The 26,210-nt window shown below is 39.7% G+C and overlaps 1 protein-coding gene across 2 annotated transcripts in view; it reads right to left on the bottom strand.

The window, feature by feature from the left end:
* TESK2 (testis associated actin remodelling kinase 2) overlaps positions 1–26,210 on the bottom strand; it is an 85,629-nt gene that overhangs the window by 5,021 nt on the left and 54,398 nt on the right. The window contains exons 5-9 of one of the 2 annotated variants that reach the window (XM_075710899.1): positions 18,749–18,895; positions 8,194–8,276; positions 6,134–6,209; positions 4,405–4,488; positions 3,187–3,273 (exon numbers count right to left, since the gene is read on the bottom strand). In XM_075710899.1, coding sequence (XP_075567014.1) covers positions 3,187–3,273; positions 4,405–4,488; positions 6,134–6,209; positions 8,194–8,276; positions 18,749–18,895 — 477 coding nt within the window. The remainder of the gene's footprint in view (positions 1–3,186; positions 3,274–4,404; positions 4,489–6,133; positions 6,210–8,193; positions 8,277–18,748; positions 18,896–26,210) is intronic. The other variant, XM_075710900.1, reaches the window with a different exon arrangement.

Raw genomic sequence — 26,210 nt, 5'->3', positions numbered from 1 at the left:
TATCAGAAATTATATATCAACGTTATTTCAAAATGTGCCTGAAGCAATAAGGATTAAACAGAGCAACTTGGCTATGTCATTATTTAAAAGTTTGTAATTCTTCCATCATCTCCTTGTGGCTTTAATTAAAACCCACCTAAATGCCATTGCTGATTTGAAAGTTTCAAATGTTGTATCTTTCCATCTGTTAATTAGCCTTACTACTTGGTGTACTGGTCTGCCTTGTGAGGAAGCAAGATCGGTTATATAATTTGACAAAGTAATACAATAAGAAAAAAATCCATCTTTGCCCAAGTAAAATACTGTCCCGCAGTCATCAGTATGTATGTATTTATTCACCCTAGTAGAAATGGATCTCTAAACAAAGTCCAACACTAAGACTGTACTAGAGGGCAAGCAGCTTAATTTAAGTAGTAACTCAGAAGGCATTTCATCATTTTGAACATTAACCCTGTATATATGTTACAGGCTTAACTACTGTAGGTAGCAATGTCTAATTCAGCAGCTGAAAGTTAACCTCACTACACTATTAAAAAAGATTCCGCTTGACCAGATCCTGTTTCCAGCCCTCTAAAGGCTTTTTCAGAGCAGACAAGCCCAGACAGATCTTACCTCTAGTACAAAGGGAACAGTGGTGCTTTGTAAACAAAAAACCCAAAGACCTCCCTGATACTGCCTTGCAGGTCCTACAAGATGTATCTTTCTCAAGAGAACTGGTATGACCAGCAATGCCAGAACACCTTCTAGCAACACAGGGTAAAGGGCTAAAAATTCATACGTACAGTAACAAAAAACAAACAAACAAATCACACTTGAAGAGTTCAAGAGCAGCAAGAAAGTTGTTCTAATGCAGCAGCTGGAATTTCCTGGCATAGGAAAACATCTTTTTCTGCTCTCCCTATTCACTGAAAGAGTAGGGCAGGGGTAACAGCAAAGCGCACACTCTGTACTCTGACAAAGTTACTAATTTGGGAAGCTTAGGGAGCTGTTGCAAGCTACAGAAAGTAAGAAGAGCTCTCTGGCTATTTTGATTTGTGCTAGGTAAGATCCAGTGCAAAAGCAGCAATGGAAAAGTGACTGCGAGCAACATTTGCCTCTTCCATCTCCGAGCAGTCCAGATTCTGCTCAAATGGAACAGAAGGGTCTTCCTCAAGGCAGCAGTTGCCCACAGTTCAGCTCGTGCTGGTAAGCTTTTTGCATGATCGTTCACGATTATGTTTTAAGTATTCACACAAGTAGGCTTATAGTTGTTGGGAAGCCTTAAAGTTTTAGACTTCCTTGCATGCACTTCTTTAAAAAAAAAAAAAAACCAACAAAAAAAACCCCCCTCTATAACAGGAAATTAAAGAAATTTTAATCCACTACTCATACATGTCAGTTTTTACTGGTTTTCTTAGGTTGCCCTAAAACATGTTTCCTGGCTGTAGAAAACCCCAGGGCTTTGCACAGTAGCTCAGCTAATCAGCTGAGCTATACAGTTTACGCTGTTTGTTGACCTATTAAATAATAAGCTATATAAAAGTCCATGTCTAAGAGCAAATTATCACACAGATCACCTATTACTGAAGCACAGCATGCTTAGGAAGATACAAGAAAGCCTTAACTGTTCACCACCTTTTTCCTTCTACTAGGTAAGTAGTAAGTGAATTACAGCATGCTCCACACTGAAATCAGCTTATTAATGGCTTGATCACAAGCCGGTAATTTGCACTTTCAATTCAGGGATGGGACATTTATTAGACAGGAAGCAGCATTTGATGATAATCAGTAGTGAAAATCCTTTTTCTCCAAACACACCAAATTCTTACATGAGAGTGTAAGATCAGTCACTTCCCCTTTCCTCATGAGTAGTTTTACTCCGAATTTCACCTGGGCTGAAAAATTGCTTTGAGTCATGCACCATGTGTTTGGATGCAGTATGATTTCTGGAGTCTACAGGTGGGAGCTGAGATTTCCAAAGTCAAATCCTACCTCTAGCCAAACTCTTTAGTGCTTATGTAGTCGAAGCACTTCATAAGCATGAGTCAGATGTACCCCTGTCCTGGTGCAGCAAGCTCCACTGTACTAAGGTGAAATCAGAGGAGTGAAGTAGCTTGTCCAGAGTAAGTTCCACAAACATTTTTAGAATTAAATTATGCTATCTTGTGTCAAGAGCAGAAGTCACCCCCACCTGCTCACATCCTCACCTTTATACTGCTCTCCCCTTGAGCATGTGCATTTGTACTAATACAAAGTAAAGAGAGAGCGCTCAGGACAAAAATAAGCATCAAAAGCCTGGAGAGATGAGACCTTTCTTACAAACACTCACTTGGGCACAGTGCTGGTATTGGCTCCAGCATGGCCTGGTTGTGGAGTCCCAGGCAAAGTTCTGTGCAGTAAAATTTTTAGGAGTTGCCTCAACTTAAGTTGTGCAAACTGGACATTCCCAACTTCAGCTGAATCTGGTGGAAACTCAGGTTCTCTTACTTCATATAAAACAGTTTAGTACACAAAGGTACTAGCAACCTCTGTTATGGGATAACCCACAAAAGAGATCTACTTCCTTGGAATTTTCACACTGAGGAGCCATGAAGGTAGCACAAACTATCACACTTTTGCTTTAATAATTGGCAGAAAATTTACTCCATACAGTGCACTGCCTATAGCCTTACTGATATTATATCATTTGGCTCCAAGTTTGGTTTTTTGGAACGCAGGCTAGCGATTTGGAGGTTTATCCACTCTCCAAAAGGCAGCATATAGAAACTTTAGAGTAGTTTAGTGCCTGCTCTTGATTTGTTTGCCCCCTCTGTTTGTGAGAACAACTGAGAATTCTTTTTTCACAGCTCAGTAGGTCTGTACACAATAACAGCTGGATTTTGTCAGCCCGAGGGCCAGCCAGTGTCAATAGCATACAACTGGTTATGATCAGCCTGAGCAGCCTGCAAGAAGCTGTTCAGTGCGCCAGACCTGTTTGTTTGGCATGACAGAACGCAGAATTGCAAAAACACAAGATAGACTTTTTTGCAAGGGGGAGGGAAGGGTTATAAAAACTGCAAGGGACTTTCTGTGTTATCAGAATGTACGCTGATTTTATAGGTAGGTTCTTCAAGTCTCTTCTGTAAATGCTTTAAGCTCTATCTTCAAAAGCCAGAGGGATTTAGAGAACTCCAGTTTAGTCCTCTCCCCTTCCAGTAAGATACTCACATTACAGCAGTTGAAGGCCAGCTGGAGGAAGTCAGGGGGACAGTCTCCCACCATGTGCTGGAAGGCATCATAATCTAATCCAAAATTCTGTACAAACAAAAACACAGCACAGAGATATAAATGAGGTCTGCTATCTGGCCCAAAGCATCTTATTTTCAGGAGGTCCCTACATGGAGTTATCAGGAATAACCATGAACACCATCGCTCAGCAGCCACATACAGAGGATTCTGAGTGAAAAAACTTCATGCACGCTTTGAACTGCAGCAGTCCCAATGGGGATTACTTGATACAAGATACCTGTAAAAGAATGAGCCGACTTCAAAGCCCATGCTTCTTCCTGGACTCAACTGCAATCTATTGCACTAGAAATGTTGCCCTTGTGGATCTGGAAGCAATATCTTATACTATGATGTTTCACCATGGTGATTTTCACAGTGTAAATTAATAGCCTGCTATAAAACCGGAGGCTTTGCTATGATAAAAATTTATCAATTAAAATGGTTAATTTTTCAGTGGATGGTAGACTGCTAATACAAATTATCCAGTTCTTTAAATGCACTTCTATAAAATCTGAAGGGCAGATAAACAAAAGGATCTCTTATTTACTGCAGTTCAAGACCTAAGCAATTTTGCATTTTCAGAACCGGAGGGGGATAGACAATTTGGAAGACCTCCCCACAGAGGGCCAAAAGCTGCCCTGCAGATGGGACTCAACCAAAAGGCAACTGAAGAAAGTAAGGAGTATCTCGTTTCATTAGTCGATTCTAGCTCAGAACCACAATGCTCAGCACCATCTATGCAAAAATAAGGGTGAGCTTATTTTAGCTGCTGCTAACATAGCTCCTGCCCCTTTCACAAGGAGGGGCTGCTTAGTGGTTGCAGTGTGCCAAAAGTGCTCTGTTCTGACTCTGGCAAGAAGTCTACATGAGCTATCACTCTCCAAAAGGAAGGTCACTGCAATGCTCTCAATGTTCTGCCAGTTAGGGCCAGAAAGGATTTCCCATGAGGACTAGACAGCTAGACAAAGTCTCTGTGAAAGTGTCTTCGATGGAGCTTCTTACAATAACAGCACAGAAGAACAAAAGCCTTTTACAGGCTATTTTTAATGCAACACCTATTCATCGTATCTTTGGCAGCAGTGCCAGAAGTTCTAAAGGCCAGCCATTATCATGGCATACTTACCACCTCCCACCAATGTTATAAACGTAACCACTTACCTCTGTGCGAGGGAGATAGTCTGGATCTGCCTGTATTCGTGCTATAATCTCACACAGAATTATACCATAGGAGAACACGTCTGCCTGAGAGAGAAAAAAAAAATAAATAGCCACATGGTTCAGCTATGAATACTCAGCGTTATCTGTCACCGAGTTTCTCCTTACCGCAAATGGTTATCGTGAAACAACTAAACCAACACCACAGCCTTACAACAGTAAGCAACTGCGTTATAGCTAACGTTTTCCATGTGAAGAAACACATGCTCACAGTAAAGCATTTTTGTTGCACAAATAGCAATAACTTTAAAACTCTTTCAAGAAAAAAAGAAAAAACCCACCAAACCATTCAATTCAGCAGTGTAAAAAAAAAAAAAATTAAAAAAATCCTTCCTTGCATAAAGAACAGTGAAGTTGCATTTGATGTCTTACAGATGGGAGTAATTAAAAACATAGCCAAAACATGACATGCCTATATATCACTGTGGTTAGAAAGATGGGTTTAGAATACACATGATCACAGCCTATCCAGAACATTAATGCTGTATTTAAGAAAAATTACATTTTTTTCTTCTCACAGTTCAGTACCTCTGGAGAAAACAGTGTCTTACCTAGTAACACCGAATATGAGCATCAATTTCCACCGAGATTACTGTGACACTTAGCGATCACTTATCTGACTACCCCTGGAGCTGCACAGTTCCTGAGAGTTACAACCACCTGAATTTATCATGTAATAAAATTTAGGAAAACATGGAATACAAGTCTACAGAGCAGAAGCCAGCATCCCTCATCCCTTACACATCAGGCAGGCTTATATGCCACCTTTCATGCTGACGAGGTATGAGACGTGCTTCCTCTTTAGTCCTCTATGCCATAGGGTTAGTGAAGAATGTGGCACCATGGATTTGGGTACTTTATTATTAATTTAGGTCAATTGGAACTCTTAAAAAAGCTTTGAAATGGTAATTATTACATTAATTACTGAGGTAGCTACTGCTTTCCTCCAAGTTAAAAGTACCACCAATCAAACAGATTATTGACTACTAGCTATAGAATGGTGCAGGATGTGGGCTTTATCACAGAAAAGCTGCACTTGCAAGGCTGAAGTAGACTATGTTACACATGGGAGAGAAATCACGTGTAAAGAACAGCTTGATTGAAAATACTATTTCTAAAATCCAGTGTGATCTGATCCTCCTCTGAAAGAGACATTTCACAATGCCACAAATAGGAAAATTTAGAAATACCTTTGGAGAACATTTTTATGCAGTTATCTTACCTTGAGAAATGTTGATTTTTAATTTATTTTTTTTAAATTAAAATAATTGTACAAGTTTACATACAGACCTTTTACTTCTACCTGGATCTCACTAATGTATTGTCAGGGAAGCAACCTCACTATATTTCTCATGAGACTTGGTTAAATTACATTGTGTTAGGTCAACAAGCCATTACCATATTTCTGCATGTGGGGTGTTTCAGAATGGAAACAGCGTGACAGTGAATTATGCTAAAGGTAATTCTATTTCCGTATAAGACTCCACACCATGAATTAAAAAATATTAGTTATTCAACTCACACTCTCCCTTAATCTGAACAACCTACTGAGTACAGAAATACCACAAATGAAAATAACAATAATTTTAATGTTATGGAAATTCTAAATCTTGTATACAGCTATTGAAGAGAAACATCTGACGACTGAAGTCCATTTACATGAGGTACCTACCTTTTCATTGTAAGGCTCATCTCTAAGAACTTCTGGTGCCATCCAGAAGGGTGAGCCCACCACCGGTAACTTCTCACTATATAGATACGGGATAGATGGGGGCAAAGGAGGGAGGGGGGTGGGGGGAGAGAGAGAAGAACCATTAATTAAATGCTCAAGCATTGCTACTAACTTTCCACAACTCCAAGTATCTGCAGAAACTTTCACCAGAGGGAAGTCAATACAACTGGGTTCCATAACATACTGTATTTTACACTGGTTTCCTACTGGAGTCACTGGAACGTTCAACAGCAGGAGGAGAAGGTGAAAGAAAAAGAAAGCTTCGATCAATTAGTCGTATTTTATTTGCATTTTCTAAGTGCCTGGCCACTTTAAAAAAAAAAAATGTAAGGTCACAGCTATTCAATAATTTTGGTTTCCAAACTCTTGGCAGAGTTGGCTCCTTCATCTATACATAGAAAGGTTTGTGGACATCAGTTTTGGGCTAGATGTCAAGTTCTCCATCCCTGCAGCAAGACATACAGGTATCCATCCGTGTGTATATACCAATAAGCAACTCTGAAAGTATTCAGCACAGCGTGCTTGCAAATTGTACTTTTAAAAAAAGTCAAGATTGACCAGATGAATCCTTTAATAGGGAAAAATTAAAAGTAATCAGGATAGAGCAGATTTGAAAAAATTGCAATGTTTCCATATGGCTGAATACTAGGGCTTTAAGAAAGGCCTCCAGCTTGCCACCCAGCTGACCTTAAAGGAACACCTATTAAAAAAAAACCCAGGCCTCTGAAGGCCTCAAAATAGCATGGCTTGCTAGTCAGCAAACTGGAAACAACAAAACTACATTTGAAAATGGAGGTAAGACTAGATCAAACCAAAATGGTGGCTAATGTAATAATTTTATTATATTGTTTGTTTTAGTATCAAGCTACCTTAACTTTAGCTATACTCTCAGGTTTCAGGGCATCTCAAAACTGGGTATTAAGCACACCTTAAGGCACCTGTGGCACCTTCCTGATTTTGTGATGGGTTCCTATGAATACAGCTGAAGCTTTCAGCACCTTAAAGGGCAGAGATTCTACAGGAACATACAAGATACACATTGGCTGTACTTATCAGTAGTTTGGAAATTAAGATGTTCACTTTGTTAAGCTTTTAGATCAGCATTTCATCAACATTAATGCAAGCCTTCAGACCTCCCAAGATATGGTTTTAGGATATATGCAGTTTAAAACCAGTGCATAGCTGAGTTCAACTTTCATTGTTTTCTTTGCAGTCAAAAGAGCTGGAAGGCTTTTATTTCTTTTATGCAGAAGCATGCACTGGAGAAAATCTGACAGCACATTTCACAGTCAGAATAATCTGAAACACACAAGTCAATATAGAGAGCACAACGAAATTCTTGTCCTTGATCTCCCTAATGGAGGAATGACAAAAGGACTATTTCCAATTGTGACAATAGCTTGTTGACAGTCACCTGTGCATTGCTCAAATCAGTTAAGATTATAATTTCATCCTAGGGAGAGCAAAATGGTGAACTACTGTTAGACAGTAATTTTAGTATCTCTGTTATAAACCTGGATCTTACCAACTAACCCAGAGGTTAAAGAGAATAATACTGGAATGCCACTGAATATTGTTTATGAAAATGGAAAGGAGCTAATTAAACTTGTTTGGAATCAACAGAGGACATTTATTACAAAATCATCCCAATCCAGAATGCCAGACAGTATTTTTGTGTTTGCTTTGTTGTGTTTTTTTTTTTTTTAAACCAAAATTCCCAAGTACCTGCTTAGAAGACCTACTGAAAAGCTTGAGTAAATCCCCTACTCACTGGAGCATTTTTGAAGACTAAATGTCACCACTAAATCTATCAAAATGGACAGTAATTAAGGCTGGAACATTTTGGTCATGTAGCCTACCGTTCTAGAATGAAGACTGAGGATATTTTTTTGCAAATTTTGTATCAGAATGCAATAATGGCCTCAGGGACCCAGCTCATTAGAGCTTCTGACCTACAATTGCACTGCCAACTGTTGCTGTATGTTGATTAGTTCACTTACCTGTGATCAGGAATTTTCTCTGCTAAACCAAAGTCTCCCACTATTGCTGAGTATCCATTCTCATCATGTTTTATTAAGCAGTTCTGGGGAAAAAAAAAAACAAAAAACACACAAAAAAAACCCGGAAGAGTTATTGTCTGGGCATGAAACCCATATACCATTTGTTTTATTTTTAATCTGGAACAAGACTACAAGTTATTGTTTGGAAGACATTAATCTATGAGAAGCTTTTGTTTGAAAGCAACGACCCTTTTCCCCTACCTACCCCCCTGCACAATCACATGTCTGTCAAACTTAAGATGCTGCAAACAGCCTTACACTTAGTTAATAATCCACTTAAAAACTTGCTGAGAAAGCAGGCAGCCACAGGCAGCATGTACCCAGCTAGGTTCTAGCAAGAATTAAGATGATTTAGCTCCCTTACTGCTCAAGTATGCAATACACGCTGTTCACTATGACACCTTAAATTTTCTCTTTACGATTTGCCTGTACCTGACCAGAATGCAAGATCAGAGCAGACTCTAAATGCCTTTGTATATTTTGCTACATTAACTATTGAAAAGGAACTCACAGCTTTGCAGTAGATTTTAATCAGAAAGTACAAGATGTGATAAAGTTATATGTGCTTTTAAAGTCTCAAAATTCTTTATTCTACAGTACATCATAAAACAGGATTTAAGGGAAAACTCTAATAGGGAAAAGCTGTCAATCTGTTCCTTTCAGATGTGCCCTCCCGTGTCAGGAGGGAGGGCAATTTAAAGACACACACAGATAATTCTGGTCTGGCAGCATCACATCACACGCAGGGTACTATCAATTTATTTTTGTTATTTACAACTCTGAGTTGTAAAAAAAACAATGCTTTGACCATTCCAGCACCACATCTTTTCCCTTCTCACCCAATGAATCAATAGCAGACTTCCCTAAGTTTTTTTCTGTCCTGCAATAGGTGGAGCAAGACAGAGAATTCATTCCCTTACCACATGCCTTGCTCTGTATCCTTCTGCAGGCAGTACAATAGCAGTGACAGGCAGCAAAACCACTGCCGACTCCTACAGAGTGGTACCCTACATTAATTAGCTAAACAGCAGGAAACACTTTCTAGCTTTATTGTCCTTGGATGTACAAAAGCCCCTCGCTGACCCCAGAACATTAGCTTGTCTGTATAATGCAACTACCAAGAAAAGCGGGTCCCTTGTCTAAAAGATCAAGTTCAGGTCATTACTGTTTACATTATTCAGAGATGATTGTGGCTCAGGCCATGAAGTGAGTTTTCTTCCTGCCAATTAAAAGGTTAAGCAAGCCACTCTCCTGCAATCATGTAAAGAAAATGCATGCCAGCCTCTTGAAACACATGCCAGGCTCCTGAGATGCAAAGTTTTATTTGTTTAGCATGACTCAAGTATAAGTACAGTTAGTTTGGGGATCCATAATCATGTACAGAGTTAAATCAACCATGCTTGCCCAAAGAGCAGCAAAGCTTCTCAGTTACGGGCTTTGTTATCTTTTATCAAAGAGCACATTCATTCAGCTTGCCTCTGTTTAAACATTTAGTCACTATAAGTGGACTTAAAACTGAGAAGGATAAAACTTTTCTGAAAAATCTTACTCAAATGATTCAGACAAGTGGAATTTCACTGTGTACCACACAGAAACAAGTCTGTGAGGACACCAGAGATTTTGCAGTGTACAAGAATGCTGATACTAGTTTATGCAGCAAAATACCAGATTATTTTCCACCATAAATTTCTCAGCAGTTTTGACATGTTTAAAAAAAAACAACCCTCTGTGATTCACAGAAGAACTCATTTTAAGATCTAGATTTCCTTCTTGCACTACCTTTGACTATTTACATTTTGTTCATTTTGAGTAGCAAGACTGCAGTAGTTCATTTTACCTTCTGAGTTTTGTGGATTAGGGTTATTCTCCAATAACCCCTGGTCTTCAAAATTTCAGGGGAACATTTAAATCCAGACTAAGAACTATTTTCAACATAACTAAAAATCTGTAGAAGTATTTCTACTGGATTTAAGATCTGTAATAATTTACAGGGCTCCTCTGATACCAAAAGGAGGCTTAAATGCAACATCATCCTGACAGCAAATTTTCCTTCAGCTTCTTACCCGTATACAATCACATCCCATTAGACAGCAATACATCACCCACTGAAGGTGAACAATCTTACCCCCCACCAAGCCCCAGGCAGTCTCAGCTCTCCAGTACAGCACTGAACTATTACAGAAATAGATTACTCCTAGATAAATCATAAATTAAACCCATAGTGCATCCAATCTAGCTGCCAAGTAATGCTACCCGACAGCTCTGAGCTCCCTCCTAGATGAGCAGGAGCTGCCTGCAGCAAAGCTAAGCTCCCTTTCAGTGCAGACCTTTTGAGAAACCAACCAGAGCGGACATGCCACCGCTGTGGGGTCCAGAGGTCCTGCAGGAGAGGCCAGTACACCACGACAAGGCAATGGAGGAAAGCTTAGGGTTACATTTCTGATATAAAGTACCGATCAATTGCTCTGCTGTGGTGGGCTGCACAATGTTAAATGACATAAAGAAGGAAGCTAAACTATTCTCTCTCATTAGTAGAAGCTTGTCTTTTGTGTGCATATGAAGTAGTCCTGAGTGCGAATTTAAATTCATTAGAATACATACTCCAGTACAAGAGTGACTTTTTTATTCACACTTGTATCAGCCATGGGCAGGTGGCATGCACCAGACAAAAAAATGCCAGTGTCACTACAAACGCTCACTATAGTGAAACTAAACTGATTGAATTCAACTGGTGCAAATTTTTATGTAGCTAAGCACCAATTTCGTGGAACCCAGGAAGGATGGAAGCCTATTCCTACCGAAATCAGTAGCAAAACCCTTCTACGGATACTAGCATGGTCAGATGTCACCTTTCAAGCCTGTACTGCTCATTCAGGACAAACTTTTGCAGATGGCCATGCTTCATTCTGTGCTGAGATTCTCCAAGTATTCAAGGCCAACCCTCAGCACCACCATACTCTTTCTCCACCCTTCCGGCCCTAGTAAAGCCATTACACAACACTGCACCAAATACACAGCACAGATAGTTTAGTTACCAGATTTAAGATGCAGTACATAAAAGGGTGACTTAACACAGCCCACAGTAACTGGTAGTTCACATGCAATCAATGAAAGACATTTCTAAGCATTCACATTCTACTGCCAAGATGAATTAGGACCAAAAAAGGGACAACACTTCATTAGAGACTAAAAGGTTGAAAAGAGCTTTTAAATTTAAGCTAGAGGTGGTATCTTAGTAGGAAAAGTACAATAGATCATACTGCACTGTTTCTACTGACAAAGTGATACTTCTCAGTTTCTACAAAAAAGAAAATATGTGTATCCATTTGGTATGAAGAAGTTTCATTAATGGATTTTTGGCACAGAGATGCAAGAGTTCAAAGACCTCTCTAGTGCAAAGAGCCTCACAAGAACTGCCTATGAGATGAAATGCCAAGCAGCTTTACAACATGGGCTTTAAGAAAACGGTTTCAACTTACTGTTGCACTATTTGTATAAGCTGCAAGGCAGTAAAACATAACGACCTTCCCAAGCTTTCTCTTTGGACCTCTGCAGACAAGGATGTTCTTTCCTTTGGCAGCTCAGATGGTCAGAGGGCAGTATTTTTGTCTTCAGTTGGGTTCTCGAGGTATTTTCCCTGAAATTGGGACCCCATCAGTCCTTCCTGAGGCAGTCTTGCTACAGAAGCAAGTAGCTCTGTACATGAGCCCTAAAGAGTTAACAGAGCTGTTTATGCAGAGACAGATGTGAAAGAACATAAAGCCCCCTTTGTGTGTTACAGGAGCTTAACATCTGCTTTGCACAGCATAATCCTACTAAGATGAATGCAATATTCTACTCTCCCTTTTACATAAACAAAAACGAAAATAGACTCAAGAGTTTCAGTTAAAAATAAGTTGCTTAGATGAAGAAACCCCATCATTTTATTTTACAATATGACATACAAGCTAAACTCCTCAGGGATTTTTATCGTACTCCAAAAAATACAGGAACGCTACTGCAGTGTCATTTGCAACCCTCTGATGACTGTTACTGAATTAAAATACTTAAAGGCCAATTGAGATGTATCAGCTGTTTTTAAAGTGCTATCCCCTAGGAGAAACACCATTGACAATTAAATGTACAACAGGAACTTGACAATACTAGGACATGCTTTTGAAACTAAAACCATTATGTTTAAGGGACGGGCTCTATTTGGGTCCCAAAAGTACCAGTAAAAGTTTAATATTGTGACTATCTTTAGAAATAATCATCTGTAACAGCTAATTTTTTCAGTGCAAGCCCTCCCCTGCAGTGCAAAATATCCAGACAAGAGCTTACTTTAGCACAAAGGGGACCTTACAACCACAGCAGCAAGTATGAGACTCATCAGACACAGGTTCTGTTCATTGCTCACATTTTATTTTGTTTTATTTTGTGTTAAACAAGCAAACAGCATACAAGGTAGGAAGTCAGGGTATGTCACTTTCAAGCCCAAAGGCAGTGGATTTATGTTACATCAGATAATCCACAGTAATTGTTTACATGCATGATTCTGTCCTGTAGTAACTGAGACTACTCCTCTCTCAATGAAAGAAGGGTGAGCCATTACATGTTTACTGTGAAGTGAAAGCGTATGTTGGCAGGAATCCACACATGCACATGTATATATACATACACACGTATATATACACTATATATATATGTAGGCCTAGAGATTAGAATTTCTTCATAGCTTTTATCATCAATAGAGCTCACAACGTTTCCTAAAACTGCTCACAACCTCTTATTGATTATAAGACCTTGTTTTCAATTGTACATAATTCTGCAAAACTAAAAGGCATTTGGGGATTTGCCTGTTTGTTTTTAATCAACAGCTTTGGTAGTGCATTTTGGGAGAGGGGGGTGTTCAGCTAGAACAGCTCAGCTGCTTCAGAGAACAAACTCGGAATGTGTGTTGCAAGCAAATTTTGAAATAATGAAAATAAAATATCCTCAAAAATACTAGCCTATGGTATCATACCCAGACTTGGCATGTTCTCAACTTTGAACATGAGACCTTTTGCCACCCCCACAAAAAGTAGATGGGGACAGGACATCTGCTGTGTGGGAAATTTGAAAGAGTGAATAAGGTGACAAAACAGAGCAGGAGTCCAAGCCAGGGGCTGGCAGGGACCAAGACCAGGGTCTCGAGCTAGGTTCTTGAGACGGGGAGAAAAAAACCAAAGACTACTACAAGGACATAAGAACTACAGGCATAGCAAACAGGTGGTGGTGGTGGGGAAACAGAGCTAACCTGGAGCAGCAGAAGAGGGGGAGAGCTAGAAATGGCTGAGCATCCTAAAGACCAGAATGCAGAAAGATAGCTTGCATAAAGCATCAAGCAGGAGCAATAGGAAGAGGATAACTGCAGTCAGCCAGACAAGGAGACTGAACAATAAGGTTGGGGGGCAGGAACTGAGAGCAAAAAGAGGAGGAAAAGCCTTTGAACAAGGATGAAAAGCTTGACCGGAGGCTGGCATTGTACGCTAGCAGAAAGGATTGGATAGTTACAGAGCAGATATGATCGGTCTTGGAAAAATGGGCAGACTCCTAAATGTTCGCTTCTCATTGCCAAGGAGTCTGTCTTGTTCCTCTGTCTATTCCTGCTCCGCAGCAAAACCAGCCAATGTGTACTAGTAATACTAATTAATTAGTATTTACTGCTACTGTTAAAAATACTTCATGTATTAGTTACTGTATTAACTAAAGCAGCAGACACCTCTGCCATGAATCTCAAGCTTCTAACCCTGCAAATGAAATGTGTAATGCCATTGGTTTTTTCCAGTTTTTTTTTAAATTGGAAGTTGCACACAACATACACTACATCAAAAAAATTAATATTGCACAAAAGATGGGATCTAAAACTTCCTGTGAGAACATTCATTCTTTCCCTTATGCATACGCATTAAAGTCCTTAATTACATGATCACACAGACATTTTTCCACCTGGCACCCACGTCTTTTAGTGCACACACTGGATTCACACTGACAGTGAATTGGGGCTGTACATAAAACACTTGAACTGCTATTTTCAGGACTCTGGCCACTCTTGCCACAGAAACAGTAGGGTGAAAGAAAGGCTGGGAAGAGATGAAAAAGAAAGGCTGGGCTGGAAATGAAGGTCTTCTGTCTTGTGGTTAAGACTATTGTAATGTTGCCCCAGGATCTGGATTCTGGCCTTCCTCAGCATCACAGGAGGATTCTGTGACAAGGAAGCTACTTTAACAAAATCTTTCAGAGATTGTTGCTAATCTTGTGCTTTCTATGCCTCTGGGGGTCAAACCTGACTATTTTATAAGTGCTGTAATGCTTCCAACTGCCCCTGAGGTCAGGGAGCATATCGCCTTGAACTTAAACGTGTAAAATGACAAATACTCCAAATGAAGTCTTAAAACATATACCAAATATTTACTGACATTCTTGCTTTTAATCTGTTCTGATAAGACTGAGTTTATTCATCTCCCTCATTTCAGAGATACTATAAGAATAAATTCACTGATATTAGGGCAGTCGCTGGTGTAAGCTGCCAAGGAAATCTACAGTGCTTCCAGAGCAGGGTTTGAATGCAATGCAAATACAGTGTAAACAAGGTGTTGAAGGAACTTTCTGTGTAGTAGTAAGATATTTGTTTTAAGGGGCGAGGTACGAAAGGATTTTGTTATATTCTTTTTGCAGGCTGGACACTTCTTCCCTGTGCCTTCCTAAACACTGTTATTTTAATTGTAGGTTACAACAGACAGAATGTTGCAAAACCAAGTCAGATTAAGAAAAACTTTATCACAATCCACTGGCTCCTGTTGAAACACTTCCAATGTTTCACATTATGATTTCTGTTCTAATGACTGCATCTTCCATGACTAAGACTGTCAGAGTTAAAATTCGTAACTGGACCTCCTTGAGAACCACTGAAAGATGAAGAAAACCTTCATGATTCCAGGATGCAAATCCTCCTTGTGCACATTACAACGAGCCCTAAATAAGAAACGATTCACAGCGCTTGCAGTGATATGGATAGGGGACAGGGAATGAGCCAATGAGGCTGACTGTCATAATCCATCTATGGCTTAATCTCTCTCTAAGTCTCTTTATGACAAGTCAAAAGTGAGAACACCACATTTATTGGCTTACAAAACGTACAAGTCACCTTGCCCACACACCTACTATCTGCAGGCTGGAAACAGCCAATCCAACCACTCTTACCTTCTGACAGAGTCAAATTAGGCTGTTGCTGTTGATCAGGGCAGATCAGCCTGATCAGCTACAGCAGCCCAAACCCAGAGCCCAAGGACTGAGCTGCTTGCAATGTGGGTAAGTACCAGCTCTCTGGGCAGCACACTCTCTTCTTTGACAGAAGGGCAGCGGGAAGGGCACCAGTGGGATGTCAGGGCTGACATCCCCCATGGGCTGCCACATCGACTATAATGACCTACATCTACTCTTCTCTACCGTTCTTCCCTCTGGCATTCTGCAGTATCAATGCTGTTCTGCTACTCTTCCCATGGCGCAATTAGGAAGAGAGATCACCCTGCTGTATACTGATTGCCAAAACCACTTATTTTTCAATCTTAGATTGGCATGGGACAGGAACTTTTCCTTCTTTAAGTTTTTATGCATCCAGTACATAGACATATAATGCTACTGTCAGAACAAGACAACTCTGCTGCCATAACTGACAGAATAAACTGTGTATTCATGCCACCTGCTCCAGGAAGCTGCAGAAATTAGAGGTTTGCCAGAAACAGAAGAACAAAGGCAGAAGTTCGGGTCTAAATTAATCCCCAATAATTTTTATAGTAAAATTAATGTTAGAGGGATAATTTGCAGTGCGCTATTGTGTTAAGTTTAACAGGTAAAGCATGGAGACATTCCTGCACAGAAAGTCTCGGTTTCATTCTGTTCATACTTCAGTCAATGCCAGCAAGTTTCCTAGAAAAATACCTCACTCTCCCATCCTGCAAACTCAGTGTCTGTTCTGACTTTTACAGACGTCTAAATCCTTGTCTTTGCCTTCATTTGATTAATAAAGTCATCACATCAGTTACCAAAGTTTACCGAAGAAAGAAGGACAATATAGAACAGTATTGAATCTGCCCTTGTTCAATCCAGATCACAAGTTCTCTCCCAAGTAAAGAGCCCCTCACATCTTCCTTCAGCTTGCTCACACATTGACTATTTACTAGTAAGAATGAAGACAACTCATCCCACCACCACTACAAACCTGGTAAAATACAAGGCATCTCCTCAAGCAGCAGCCAAAAGCCACAGTCTGAGAGTTGAAAATTTTGGTGACATGTTTTTGCTATGGTTATTATCTTAATTTTTTTGCTTTGGAACAAAGAGACTTCTTTAAAACTTAGCCAGCCAGCAGGGCAAACATTTGCCCAACAGGAGAGTCATTTGCCCAACAGATTTAATTTTAGAGTATATTTCATTGATACAATAATACACTAATAAAATTCACAAGTACCCAGGGATTTAAGGCCAGGTGTTTCGTATACTTCCCTTCCCAAACAGAACAAGCAAGTGCATACATCACCTCAAAAAATTTTAAAAATTAAATTAAAAAAGAACACCAAAACCCAAGAAACTGGAAAATATAGAATATAGCCAATGACTTAAGCTTTTATCCTGACAGCTTCCAATGTGACCCACACAGATACTACACCTTTAGTGCTAAGAACCATCCAAATATAACTGCTAGTAAATTCTTAGGGTTTAGTTTGTTGGCTGTTTGTTTTTAAATAACCCTTACTACTTCCTGTGGCCACTGATGAGTTTGCTATTGCAGTGAAATCATGCACGCCTCCCAGCAGGTGCGTTCTCTAAACAATTGATATTCAACAATAGATAATACTGAAGTATTGCTAGGGCAGCTCCGGAGAATGACATATGATTATGTAAAGCTTTGAACAAAGGCATTCACAGAGGTCTCAGGAAATGGATTTTCATATGACTAGCCATCACAGTACATGTTACGATAAATGCTGCAGGCACAGAGTTCTCTTTAAGTTACTTTGGTTCCTTGCAGTAACTCTACTTCCCCACTCTTAAATGTACTAAAATACATCCCGAACTGAAAAAAAAAAGGGGAACACCAAGTTATCTCTTCAGTTATTTTTACGTATGTCTTATCTGCACACTCCAAGGTGACTGAAATTGAGCTTTCTGAGTGTATCATGTTGAAGTGACATGACTCCAAATGTGGGCATTTTTCATAAATTTGATATTCTTCCTTGCAGAATTCAGCACCTTTCACTTGAAAGGACACCCAAGGAAGTATTTTATGACTTCACTGAAATATTCTTTCACCTACCAGTTGAACTTGCCCCCCTGCCCCACCTTGGTTAAATGCACATTCTTCATTTGTTGAACACTGCACTGAGGTAGCTTTAAAAAAAAAAAAACCCTAAAACTGGGTGGAGGACTAGTAGTCACTTGCATTTGCAAACACACTGTGCTGTGTTTCTATTTTTAAAAGCTGTTTCTAATCTTAAAAAATAGTTCCTTTTAGGCTAAGATAATATTCTTCTGGATGCTTTTGACTGAAGTGACATTAAGAAGTCAAGATTCCCAAGAACTCAATTCCCAAGAACAGTTGTGGAGTACTTTCATGTTGCAAGTCCCCAGTGAGCTTAAACTAGCTCATTAGCTCCAGACAACAGGACAGACAGGACAGCAAAGCCCTCAGCACAGGCTGCAACGGATGGCAAGACCCAGTGTGAATAGTGGGGCAATTTGTTCACAGAGCTTAGTGCTCCTATGTCAATATTTCTAGCTGAGCTTGAATTAGCAAGCTACTTCAGCCTACTAAATTCATACAAGTTGTCACCAAAGCAGTTAAAAAAAAAACCAAACCTATGTCCATTGACAACTCTGCCACTGCAATATCATTCTGGAGGAAATTTTGAAATTTGAAACACTTAGGTGAACTGTTTTGATCTTACTGACTTTAGAAATGAAAGAAATAAACCAGGATTGCGGACAACCCTTAATGCTGAATTAGAAATGAAAGGTCACTCTTCCTACTGAAGAAGATTTGTGAAATACATGGGGAAACAAAAACAACAAGGAGATTTTAAAGTGTGTTTGTAATAATCTCCTCAATTTGGGTTCTTTATATGATTGACCTGTTCCAAATGTTAGATTGTTATGCTTAATTATTCAGGGATTTAAATACTTCACTGAACCATAATTCAATACTAAAAAAATCTGCAGCTGCTTTCTGAGAAATCCTAATCTGAACTCAATTAAGGAATGACCTTCCTTCAGGATAGTTATTTCCTCAGTTCCCATCCCAAAGTATCAACAAGTTTTGAGGAAAGTTTTAATCCTATAAACTGTGTTTCAATTTTTCTCAAAATGTCTTAGATCACACCTTATATAATAGCAATTCTCTGCTGGAAGGAGGAGAAAGAACCAAACAACCAGTTATAGTACCTTCATTAAAAAGTTCCCTTAATTTTATAAATGGTACCTTGGATGTAAGATCTCGGTGGAAAATGCCTTTATAGTGAAGATAACTGATTCCCATAGCAATGTCATATGCCAGTTTCACCCTCACTGTCCAGGGCAGATGCTGGTTACTGTCTAATAGCTGTTCCAGGTTACCACAGTTGATGTACTGAAAAGACAAAGCAATATTTGTAATTAATTATTTAACTTCATATATTGCCAGGAATGTAAAATTCATCATTATGCAAGTGTCCTCAGCTTAGCTACACATTAAAAACTTTTGTTTTTCTCCTGAAGGCCTAAGCAGGCACAAAGTTTGCAGATCAAAAGAGACTGAAAATGTCTCCCTTCACCACCTGTACCAATGCATTTATGTTAAAGATGCATGCAACAGCCACCACTGCATTAACTTTATGGTATTTAAATACTGGTATAGTATAGACCCTCTTATTTCAGTGTGAGGAAAATAAGGGCAAAAAGGACGAAGAGTTGGCTCTCATACAGAGTAAGTCAAAGAAAGACAGAGTATGTGTTGTGGTTTAGCCCCACTGTCTAATTCAAGAGTAACCTGACAAAGTTACAAGAGTAACTTGTCTAAATCAAGTAAGTCAGTCAAGAGTATCCAAGTGTAGGTCACGGAGCCTGATCAAGTTCCCAGACACCAATTCCCTAAACTGAAGCAGCATTGAAGAAAAATATTACAACATGTTGCTTTAAGTTACATTTTTTCACTGCTGTATCTACAAGTCCTAATCAGCAATATGATTCCCACTGTGTTCAGTACTAGATCAACCCCATCAAATGGTAGCCCTCATGAAAAGGAACCTACATTAAGTATAAGATAAATCCTACAAGAGACAGTGAAATAAAGCAGCATCCAAATGATGCTATATAATGTCACCCAGGGTTAAGACACAGCAGCTCCAGTGCTCAAATAATCATTACAGCAACACTGGACTTATGCTTTATGTATAGACCCTTTATACCACAGAAGCAGCTATGCCATATTTGAGTAGCTGCTTCTTTCACTCCCAGCACCAGTCCCCTTGCCAGTGACAAAGCACAAAAGCCTAGCTCACTCCGGAAGGAAAACCTGGTAGCAATGCAGTGACTTCTCTCAAGAAAATCCAAGCAAAGTGGACAGGATAATTTGCTCCCAAACCTGGTCCAAGCATGTAACACTGCAGCAGGCTGCACCAACTTTGCTCCTCTGTGCCAGAGAGCCCTCCAACTCTCTCTGAAAGAGGCTTTGCACTTTTCCTGTGTCATTCACCCAGACAAAATATGTGCCACCATTATCACGTTAAAATAAAAATGGTAATTGTAGCTCTTGTTACTTCAGAAACTTTGAACTTGCTTGTATTTTGTTGGGCTTCTTTGTGTCTTGGCGCCTGGGGCACAAGGCAAATGTGAACAATACATCATGCAGCGTGGATGTAGCTGATCTCCTCAGACTATGCTATAGCAAGGAAAGGGCACGCGTAAGCCAGACTCTACCAGTAAAGTCCAGGGGTCATGGCTCACCTCCTGAACAGTCTACAAAAACCAGCTTCTTCCTTACAGTTAGGCCCTGTCATTTTCCTGAGCTCACCAGTTAATTTTGAAAACCTTTTTCAGCAGATACACAGGTTTCACAAGTACCTATATAATGAGGCTAAATTGTTCGGGCAGATGAGGCACAAACCAATTTTAACTGCCACAAAGCTTGCCGGGAGGGGGCACCACAAAGCAGCGTGGGGCTCCACTGCTCCCCTCGGCTGCACTGCACATCCCCGGGAACTGGGTTCATCCCAGCACATTTCACTGCAGTCCAGGACGTGAGCCCTCCCTCTGCCATCTCTCTCTGGCAGAAGCTCTGTCGACTGGCTGGACAAGCTGGGGAATACACACACCGCACATGGACACAGCGGGCGCTAAGCATTCTCACCCTCAGCATTTGCTTTTCTCCTTTTAAATATGAACCTTTGGCCTGATCACAGTGCTGTGCATCCACCTTTTGTCCTTGAGCAACAATCAAGGCAAAGGGCGAGTACAAGAGTTCCTTCTTTGTACTCAAATATTCTTCAGAGATGATTAATTAGCTCCAATCCGGGCCAGATTTTAGATATCAAGTACCTTCTCATATCAAAGGAGGCAATTCCACAAAAGGTGCCAGGGTCTAGGAAATGCTCCAATATTTAGCAATTTCATGTTCTTATGACTACTTCAAGATGCTCTTTCATATCTTTTGCATTAGACTAACAGCAGGAGAACGAGTGCAATGATATACAGGAAAGGATTTCAAAATAAGATACAGGGAAACAGAATGCTTCCTCGTATTGACTATTTCTAGACCAAACAGGCAAAAAGTATTTGTATTTTACAATTAGGCAAGGAAAGCTCTTGAACTCTAGAGAATAATCTGACTGACATTTTAAAATGCACTGTCCTGTTCTTAAGTAGCATCATTTTCTATCAAACTATTCTCTTTTGTACTGAAGTCAAGATAATTTAATTACTCAGAAGTTTGTGCTTAGTGCATATCATTTTGCAAAATAAAATACCTGCTGGCCCCTCTCCAAAAATCAAGGCAAACAAGACTTAACACACCAATGATAAAAATCAATGTTTAGGACTGCTATACAGGCACTGCAGCCTCAGGGGAAGGGAGTTGGTCAGATGACTACATTGGAAACTAGAAATTGCAGGCTGGTGCAAGCCAGAGATCCAAAACAACCTGTCCCTTACGCTAGGATTTCGTGTGCCAGTCTGGAACAGGTCGCTCAGAGACTGTGCAATCTCCATCCTTGGAGATTTTCAAGACTCAGCTAGACAGAGCTGCAGCCAACCTGACTTCATGTTGGAAACAATGCTGCTTTGAGCTTTTCCAACTTTGATCTTTCTTACTGCTTTTATTTGAACCCCTAAGGGAGCTAGATGACCTTACAGAGCACTCAAAAAAAAAAAAAAAAAAAAAAACCCACACAAAACATTGCTCAATATCCCTCGTGTTTTGTTTTTTGTTTTGTTTTTTTTAATCACAAGTTTCTAGCTTGCTTAAAGAAAAAATGCTGAATAAGATTTCTACATTAACTTCATATATATTCCCAGCCTCCTTGGAATAGCGCGAACAGCACTTCTAATCCAGTTATGTTCAAATCAGAACAGTATTGACCAACCTAGAACAGAAGGCACTAAAGCACCTAGGTCAATAACCCAATTATACAGTGACACTTACCAATTATCTTAAAACCACTTCACCTTTCTGACCGGGCAGTAATAGACCATCCATATAGCACTACCATACTTAAATTCATTGGCAAGAGAATGCAAGGGGGAAGGGAATCACTGTCCTGGCTTTCTGTTTTGGTTAGGGTTAAACTGTGCCATACCATGACAGTAATTGCTCCAGAAATGCTAATAGAATAAAACAAGCAACCCATAAGAGTATTGACATACATACCGAAATATGACAATAGGTAGCTGCTATTTTGAGCATGCTCGTGCTTTCTTTTTCAATAAAGTAGCCTACTGATTTGATCCATTGCTGCCATATTAGTTAAGTGCGTCTAATATATCCATTCCCACAACACCCTTCCAGTCAAATTGACTTGCAGAGTCATTCACCCATCTTAACTGCAAGGACTGGATTCTAGCACGGGCTGAGTAAAAATTGGCACACACACACAGAGGACACAGCATGCATGAGCTGCAAGAGCAAGAATCAAACCTGACTCCAGCACATACACAAAACCTGCTAGGCCTCCTGTCCAAAACTGCCACCTGGCAAGTGCTCAGACCTCATTTACTAGAGATGCGAGTTCTGGGTTTGGCTCTAATTTCTAGTGTACTTCTATGAAGCACAGCAGGCTAATCATCAAGTGAACAACTGAACTAACATTTTCCTATAGACATCTTTAAGACTCTAGTTGATCTCAGATCAAGCTAAACTGGCCAGCAGGTAATATTTGTATGCAGAGTCCTGAACTGTCCCTAAGGCAAGCACCACAGAGTTCAGTGCTCCCTCAGTGTCATATAAGTAATCCAATTTTTCCAGTCATTCAGACTGATAATGCAAACAGCCAGCCTGATGGCCTATTTTTTTCAGAGCCCTTCAACAATGCCTTTTTGGAATAGACACAAAATTATGTACATTATTTCCTAATTGCTACTGCAACTGAAAGAAAAATACTTGTTCTCAATCTCTTACTAGCACAAACTATCTCTGTCTGGTAAGAATATCCTAAAGGATAGTAAGCGCACCTCTCCCAAAGAGAATACCTGATTTTATTTTGTCCCTGAAACATTTCAGTGCTGGTACAGTAAGGCTACAGCACACACATCATCTCAAAACATTATTCTGCTACAACAACAACAGCCATTTGCATATGTGTACAAGCAACTGGAGCAGAGATCTGATTGGGCTTCGACGACAACAGCAGAGGACACTACATTTCATAAAGAGACCTCACAGCTAAATAGAGCAGTGTTCAGACCTTTTCAAACTCTGTATCATCAGGTTGCAGTGAAACAGCTACCCATTATTCCCACTGCTAGCTTTTTGTCATGTCACAGGACACCAACAGTCAGTATATTTGGTTGCCAGAGTCTAAAAGTAACTGCTTTAGGTTGTTTATTTTTGCATTTCCTACAACTTTACACAGCAAATTGAACACAGGTTTAAAAGACCATTTTAGCTCACAAAAATATTCTTTTCCTATAAATTTATCCATGGTAAGAGCTCATTCTTTTGTTGCTAGAACGAAAGTTCAGCAAAACTGTATTTGTTACACCTCTCCCCAACCTTATGAGGAAAGAGGGCAGTAGCTTCTTTGAAGGACAAGTTACCCAGAAGCTCAGCCAAGCATGGGTGCTTTCTGGATCAAAGAGCATTGAGGAGGCTTCTGATGTTACAGCTTAATGCTACGAAATGCAAAAGCAGCACTATATAACCCTTTCTCTCACAACAGTCAGGGCATAGGGAAATGTGCTATTTTAAGTTAACAACAGGATAATAGGAGTGCTTCCTTGCAAGACACTTGCAGTCACAATTGTCAGACTCAACCATATGAAACGAGGAACAGCATGAAATTCAGCATATAATGGTACTTACACATAGCATTACATGCTTCATTTCAGGAGACTAATACTGAACTTCAGCTGTCAGATTTTAGCCTTCAAAATTCAAAACAGAGTTTGAGCACACTAATAGGAGAACTAGAAGCTTTTAAAGAAAATGTGCAGTAGATTCACATGATTCCAGCAGTTACTGCTCAAAAAAAGACTCCAAATATTGCCAAGTCTGAGAGGGGAAGACTGAAGGGAATTGCAAAGAGTTTTCAATGCTACTTTGAAAACCAATGCTGTTTCAATCTGTAGGTCTAATAAGCTACCAGATACTGCACAGGAAAGCCAGAAAAAAAGTTGGCCTGCTATTTACTCAGCTTTAAATGTCACTGCTTGCCATTTAAAAAGCCACAAGACACCCCTATACGGTAGCCCAAATGTTGCCAAAGGCAACGCTTTAAGTGGTTAAGAAAAGTAGGTGCGGGGAGTGCATTTAGGATGACAGACCAAATGAGGTAAGTAAAGAATAAGAGCTCCGGGGACCCAGAACACTGCAAGACAAATACTGAGATAGCAATGAATGATTATACTGGAGAAGCCCAATGAAGAAAGCAGGCAGAGAAGCAGGAGGAAAGAGAAACTAGAATCACACCTGTAGCACCTTCAGTGTGGAGATGTAAGAGAGATGTCAGAGCAAAAGCCAAACTATGTAGTTGGACTCTAAAGGGAGACCTGGAAAGCAAAATAACATTGCAGACATTGGCGACAAATGCATTGAAGCAGTGTCAAAAGAGAGCTTGCATATTTGTATCATTTCTAATGCTGGAAGCAAGAAGGTAACTCTCATACCTAATAAAAGAAAAGTGAAATCTTTTCACTTACTCAGCTTTCTGCAGAAGTTTTTTAAAAAAAAAAGTTTTAAACCACCCATTTCAAGGAGGACACAACCCAATTTTCAGTTCTCGTATGTTTAAAAGTCATCTGTCACACTCAGCACTAAGTGACTACTTTGAAGGCTTCTGGCTGCAAGACAAGCAGCCAAGGTACCCTTCTGCCACAACTGGCATAATTAGCTACAGTGGGAGGACTCGAAATTTCCTTGTTTTCCTGAACTGTTTTCATTAGCTTCAGCTGTGCAGAACTGGAAAAGACAGTATGTTCAAAACTACAATATGAAATACAAGTTGATACACTGAGACTGACTACCAGATTAAATTGAATTGTTTTTTAAGTTAGTTCACAGACCGCCACTTGGTTAAAAAAAACTAAAAAACCAACAAACCAAACCCAAAACAGTTTGAAAATCTACAAAACTGTCTCACGCAAGTACCCCTGAGCAGTAACCTTCCATTTGCATTAAATATCTAACACATTGATTGCACCAAAGAAAACAAATTAAACATTAGAACAAGTTGGATGTTTAATTTTGGCTGTACGAGCATATTTTTGGACAGCAGGTGAACTAATGTTGCCAGGGAGCAAACCACAAGTACTGAAAGAGTCAGAACATGCAGGTGAAGCAAGAACATTTCAGAACAAAACTCAAACTTCCTCATGGGAGACCAGAAGGGCTCAAGTGGCTAGGAAAAATAGCCTGATTGAAAGGACAGAAAAAAAGCCAAAAATCTTCCTCTAAAGGCCACTTTTCTTTTCTGCTCCTTGGTTGCTGAAAACCAAAGGCAAAAAAGTCTGTAACCTAAAGTAAATTTTTCTTCTACTTTTCAACCAATACAAACAATTCAGGTCTTTATTAAAAATTTATGTATTTTCTTTAAAAGTGTTAACAATTACAGGATTAAAATAATCTTGCTTTAAAAAGTGTCAGCTATTCATAGAGGAGAGGGCAGGCTTCCTCACACAATTGCCACGGCATGCAACACATCTACCTCTAGTTTCTTCTTCCGTGTCAGTTGTGGCATTGATTGATTCACTGGCTCCTCCTTCTAAAAAGGCATGTACAGGCATGGCTTATTTTATAAGGGCAAACAAGAATTAATATGCACTAACTCAGGAAGGAGCTGTAATGAAAACCATTTGTTGCATTCCAAACATTTAAACGCTGGCATGGAAAAGAATGGCAAGATTTGTCTTCCTTTAATTCTCTACATCCAACAGCTCGTATGGTCATCATGCTGAATTTATCCCTTTCCTGTCATTCCATTCAATCAAAATTTAATGTTCACTTGCTTGCCTGCTGCTGGAAACAGATTACTGTAAGTAAGGCTTCAACTGCAGGCACATAGCAACAATGCACTATTGCAACCCATACGTATGAAGGGTTTGAAATACTTCAGGAAATAAGCTTATTTTGTTGGAACCGGAAGACACTCCCAGTATATCTATACAAACTGACCTTGATAACCACTTTTCCTGTAATTATATTAGTAGAAAAAACAGAAAGCAAAGAAGGCCTAACAAAAAAACCTGCATTTATGATC

Source organism: Pelecanus crispus, chromosome 5, assembly GCF_030463565.1.
Source record: "Pelecanus crispus isolate bPelCri1 chromosome 5, bPelCri1.pri, whole genome shotgun sequence".
Taxonomy (NCBI): Eukaryota; Metazoa; Chordata; class Aves; order Pelecaniformes; family Pelecanidae; genus Pelecanus; species Pelecanus crispus.
This window is presented reverse-complemented; position numbering and strand designations above follow the sequence as displayed.